Source organism: Teleopsis dalmanni, unplaced genomic scaffold (assembly GCF_002237135.1).
Source record: "Teleopsis dalmanni isolate 2A unplaced genomic scaffold, ASM223713v2 unscaffolded_contig_2189, whole genome shotgun sequence".
Classification (NCBI taxonomy): Eukaryota; Metazoa; Arthropoda; class Insecta; order Diptera; family Diopsidae; genus Teleopsis; species Teleopsis dalmanni.
In genome coordinates this window covers 1-5838 of record NW_024033571.1, presented here as the reverse complement: position 1 = coordinate 5838, position 5838 = coordinate 1, and the positions used below count along the sequence as shown (strand labels likewise).

Here is a 5838-nt window from a genome sequence, read left to right as displayed (position 1 = left end):
TCACTGCTTGAACTATATTTTAAAATCTAAAAATATATACTTACAGTCTAAAGTATCTAATATAAAGTGCAATTAATATAACTAAATTAATGTGCTTAGTAGACAAACAGGTAAGACAATGTTTAATGAATCTAAGGAGAAACTACTAGAGTTTATATTTTAACAAATACACAATAGATTAAAGACAACAAAGATTGGAAAAATTTCAGATTTTACATATATTATATTTACATACATATTATATAAAACAAACGCTTGAAAAAAATATAAAATAGATGAATTCTATATTTCAATAAAAATGCATTGATTGAAGATACACAAACGCCAACTTTTTTGCCAAGTACCAAAATTGAAAACCAATTATTTAAATATTGTTTGCAAATAAAACACAATTTAATTTATTTTTCTATTTTTAACAAATTTTTACTTTTTAATTTAAAAAATTTTTTGTTTACAAATAAATTTTAAATTAAATTATTTATCGAAAAAACAACAAAAAAAGCAAAAACAAAAACAAAAGGGAAACAATAACAGAAAAGTGCTTAAAATGAATTTTAACATTATTTGTATGTGTGTGTTTGTCTGTATCTGTGAGTTACTCCATTCAAGTAGGACTTTTTTTCCAAATTATATAATTGATTTTAAGAATTTTAATTTTTTTTCTTAAGTTAAAAAAAAAGAAATATTCTTTCTTTTACTTAAACGCATACTAGACCGGCGGGCATTTAAACAATTTTCGAATTTACGGAATTTTTTTTTATTTTATTTTATTTTTGTTTTTTATTAAATCTCAAATTGAATTTAATTTCTTGGCCAAATGTTGTTATAATTTCAAGAGGATACCATTTTTCAAGCGTTTCTATGGCATCCAACACCCAACATTATTTTATTTACTTTTTACAATATAAATATTATTTACGCAATTTAAGAGTGAATTATGTGGAAAAATGTTTTGTGCAAAAAGAAAATTAAGATTTTTAGATATTCAGAAATTTAGAAATTAAGAAATTAAGAAAGTAGTGCTGAGAGAAAGTAGTTACAGAAAGTACAGCAGATTCAGAATGAAAAGCCAAACTAGATAGAGTATTACATGCTACGTTTAACTACAATAATGTATTGCTTTGTTCTTGTGAAATTAAGGATGTTCTTTAAATAAATATATAAATAAATAAATAAATAAATTAAATTTAATAAATAAATAAATAAATTAAACTAGAAACTAATTGCCGTTTACATCTCAGCAGCATCCTGCAAGCGGCAAACTAACTAGCGCCGCATATTCATAAGATAAATTTATGTAAGGATGCTGCGCTCTTAGTTTGCCAATTTGCAAATGCAGTTTCAACAAATTGTGCTTTTTGTTTTCAAAATTTTACAATTAAATTTTGTTTTGTAGATTTTTAGAATTTTATAGAGTTTTCAGTATTTTTAGAATTTTTAGAATTTATAGAATTTTTTAAAAATTTTTAAAGTTTTCAAAATGTTCAGAATTTTAGCTTTTAAGATTTTTAGTTTTTTTATATATATATATATATATATGAATATTGTGCAAATTTGTGCAAGATTTTAACAATTGCAGGTCGGTCCGTTTTGTTTCTATACAAAATTTATTAAATTCACTAAATTTACTAAATTGTGCAACTGAAAGATATTGTATTTCGCTTTAACTGCGCTAACAGATAGTTTGACTAGTACCAAACTCTCAACATAATTTGTTTGTTTCGTTTTAAATTTAATTTAAATTTAAAGTTACACTCAAAATTAAAATATAAAATAAATTATTTAATAAATTAAAGTCATAGGTCAATCAAAAATTAAAAATTAAAAATAAATAAATAAATAAATTAAACGTAAGTCATTTACTTGTACATTGTCCATTTTGAATTGCTAAAAGCTTATTTACGCTATCAAGTCCTTTTAATTATCTTTAGTTTTATTCATATCAGTTTTAAAGCATTGAAAACTTATTGTTTGAGAGCCTTTTTACTCTTCAAAGCACTTGTTGATTTTTTAGTTTTTTTAGCTGTTGCTGTTTGTTTCTTAGTTGTTGTATTTTTGGACTCACGTGCTTCACGTCTTGCTTCAATGACATCATCACCAATTATATCATCTTCATCATCATCATCATCGTCATCCGCTTCCTCTTCGTCATCATCACCTGTTATGGCACCTGTAATATCATCAACTCCATCATCAATATCATCATCATCATCTTCTTCATCATCATCATCATCAAATACACCGACATCATAATCGTCGTCTTCATCATCAGCAGCAGCATCAGCTGCCTGAGCCTTTGGTCCATTATTTGGTCTTAATAGGACATTAGCAGCTGATGCTGGCCGGCTTAGATGATTGGGACTAATCAAAACATTCTGACCACTACCACTACTTGTGTTTGTTGTTGTTGTAGTTGTGACTGTTGTTGGTTTTTTAAACGTGTTGGTTTGTTTGATTTGTTCTGACGATGTTGATAATGTTTGTTGACTGTTTCTAATGTGTGGTGTATTGCTACTACTAAGATTACTAATTCTACTGACATTACTACTACTACTACTACTAACTTTATTATTACTACCACTATTACTACTACTACTGCTACTATCTACTAGATTATTACTTGCTTCTTCATCATAAAAAACATTTATTTCACCTTCGTTGTTGTTACTCGTTGAGGCGATGTCATCGGCAGCATTGCCAGCAATTGAGGCGTCAGCTGAGTTACCATTTTCCGCAGGCACATCTAAACCATCGTTAATACCAGAGTTTACGGCAGACTGTCCAACGGGCGCAATATCCTCTAGGGAAGTAATTGGTGCGGCTGGTGCAGCAGCTACAGTATTTTGTACGCTAGCAGCTGGAACTACATCGTCCTCATCATCATCTTCGTCATCATCTGAAAATAATAATATAGTAAAGTAAATTTAATAAGAAAAACATAATCAGAAATATAAGAATATAAGGAAAAACTAGAAAAGTATGTATAAGCAAAGTGTAGTACATAAAGTGCAGTTGATAGTTTGCTTGTCCTTAATGCCAAAGGATAACAATATAAATGGCAAAGGTGTATGAAAGTAACAAAAATTTAAATTTTATGAGGGATATAAGAGATAAAATAAGCGATAAAATATTAAAACCTTATTTTAATATAATACTAACAATTATTAAACGCTTCTGCATTAAAAAAAGTAGAGTAATATATGTATCTGTGCGCAGATATGGTATGAGCTAAAAAGTAATTGAAAGCCCTTCATCAATGGCCACAGGCTTTCAATTATAATAAAGGTACTACGCATTTTCACGATAACACTATGAGGAACTCTGAAGTGTACTGTCATCAGCTGAACAAATTGTATGATTCACTTCGACAGAACCGATCGAAATTGATCAATTTATCAAAAGTTGTTCCACCAAATTGATGAGAGTGAGACCTCATACAGAGATTGTTGTGGATGGGATATATTGCTACATTCTCTTTTATTATTTATTCCAATATTTATAAACAGTACACGCTTTCAAAGAGTAAAACCATTGTTTCAAAGGGGAAATTAAAAATTATCCCAATTAGTTTTTACGAGCCAAGACCAAAAATTTATTTATGGAGGAAGGCGTTGAACCAGAATATGAATTTTAAATGCTTATTACTAAGCTTGGTTGGTTGGTTGCAATGACAGGCCAACAGATATCTTTCAAGTGACCTCAATTAGAGTTTTTTCGACGTGTTGCTAACCAAATTCCTTAAATGGGTTTTTATCTAAGAAACCTTGAGATAGAAAGATACAGACTAAGTCCATCCCGTCGAATTTAGATTATTTAATAGATCTTGCATCTTTACTGACAAACAGTCTGATTAGCTGTTAAAAAAGGACAAAAGTATTTGCCATTATCATAAATCACACTAACACTATTTATTAAGCTATATCATAAAAATATAAGATGCAGTTATATACCTTAAGTACAGTATAACTTACCACCCAAAATATCATCGAATAATCTATCCAAATAATCATCATCATCATCATCGTCATCATCATCGTTGGCACCTGATGCTGGAGCAGCTTGACCTTGTGGGGTATCATCTTCTTCATCATCATCATCATCCTCTTCGTCATCATCATCTGAAAGCCCCGAAATAAATACAACTGTTATATACATGAATGAAGAGACATGAAAAAAAAAACAAAAAATGTTATGGACTGTAAAGATAAACAAATTTAAACGAATATCCAGTATACAGGGTGCGTATTGTATTGTAAAAACTGTGCCAATAGATCCAGAAAAGTAGCTACACTGAAATAACTTGCTAAGAACTAACAATAGGCAGTCACAAGTTGAAACTGTTAAAAGTTTAATAGATAGTAACAAAAATATATAGTTAAATAAGAACTGAGCATTAAAAATGCACTGTAGACGTCATATGTGTTTGTGTACTGTGCTTGAAATTCACTCGAATTCTCCAGGTGCATAGGAACGACTATTAAAAAGTATTAAGTATTTAGCTTGAGAGATAAAACAAAATTAAGTATTTTTTTAAAGAAATAATAACGAAAAAAAATATATTTGGTGAAAGAAAATTTTATTTACCATCATCATCATCCACAAGATCACCTAGATCTGGCTCATCATCATCATCATCTTCATCGTCGTCATCATCATCATCGGTAGAAGATGCAGCGGGTGCGACATCATTAACTCCACTGGCTTGTTGACGTGAGACTGCACGGGACTGACGTTCCAGATGATTGACGGGTGAGGCTTCGATTTGCAGCAGCAGCGCGCTAAGTACACACAGTAATATGACGAATTTCATGGTGCTGTAAAGAAGAATTCAACGTATTTTAATTAAGATAATTTATAATAAATTAAGTAAATTATTAAGAAAATTTTATATGCATTTTCGACATATGGTATCCTAATTTGTGTCGAAATGAATGACCACGAAAGTAAACTGAACATTTGCCAATTTCAATTAATTTCTTTATTTTTTTTTTTTCTTGCTGGGTTGTGCCTTTGTTTGTTTAAATTAAGAAAGTCAATTTTCGACTTGTAAATGAAAGAAGTGAAATTTCTGAAGTTCAATAAAATTTCACTGCCTGTTCGTTTACATGCCAAAATGTCTTTCACGTCTCGCATACAAAATAGCATGCGCTGTCATAAATACGCAGATACATTAACGCAGATACAAGTGCATATGTGTGTATGCAAGTAAGTCAATAAATTTAAAAACAATATCAGAATATAAATTTTCTTTTATTTTGGTTTAATTTTATCACAACTTTTACTTGCTTAACTGCCAATTAACAGTCCAACTCACATTTGCCAACGAGCAATTCAATTATTTTATCTAATCGTTTGTCTAAATAACTGATTATTATGTAAACAGTGTAAATAATACATTATGTAGATACATAATCTGAGAATGGAGTTAAATTCATAACCTCACAGCAATTAAACATAACTCCGTGTATCTAAAGCATCAGGCACGTCATAATTATTAATGAATCCACATGAGGAAAAAGGAATTATTTTCATTCAATATTTACTCAGGTTGCCTTTAAGTTGAAAGATAAATTGAAAATATTAGATAAATATTGCTATGTCATTCAAGATATATAATTTGGCCGCGAGTGCTGTAAGTAATTATTTTCTGATTATGCATTAAGTTAAGTTCTCTTTAAACAGTGTATACTTGTTCATTATTGCTTATATTACGAGTATAGTAAAATATTACTAAAGGAAATATTTACTAAATAATTAGTAGTCTGATATTCTGGTTCCTTCCTTAATTTATGATTTTTAAAATATTTAATTCAATACAAAATAACATAATATGACTAA

General features: G+C 29.2%; 1 protein-coding gene across 1 annotated transcript; it reads right to left on the bottom strand.

The window, feature by feature from the left end:
- Positions 1 to 1882: 1882 nt before the first annotated feature.
- LOC119664550 (nucleolin-like) lies at positions 1883 to 4810 on the bottom strand. Its single transcript, XM_038074021.1, has 4 exons — positions 4585 to 4810; positions 3975 to 4118; positions 2654 to 2896; positions 1883 to 2170 (listed from the first exon to the last, which is right to left on the bottom strand). The coding sequence occupies exons 1-4, from the start codon at positions 4808 to 4810 to the stop codon at positions 1965 to 1967; spliced, it is 819 nt and encodes a 272-aa protein (XP_037929949.1). The 3' UTR covers positions 1883 to 1964.
- Between the last annotated feature and the right edge of the window lie 1028 nt (positions 4811 to 5838).

Bases quoted from the DNA above. Each gene is read 5' to 3' on its own strand.
- LOC119664550 (XM_038074021.1), bottom strand. From the start codon at position 4,810: ATGAAATTCGTCATATTACTGTGTGTACTTAGCGCGCTGCTGCTGCAA. The intron at 4,119-4,584 runs GTAAATAAAATT...CGGGGCTTTCAG, and splicing joins TCTTGTGGATGATGATGATG to ATGATGATGACGAAGAGGAT. The intron at 2,171-2,653 runs GTGAAATAAATG...ATGATATTACAG, and splicing joins AACGAGTAACAACAACGAAG to GTGCCATAACAGGTGATGAT.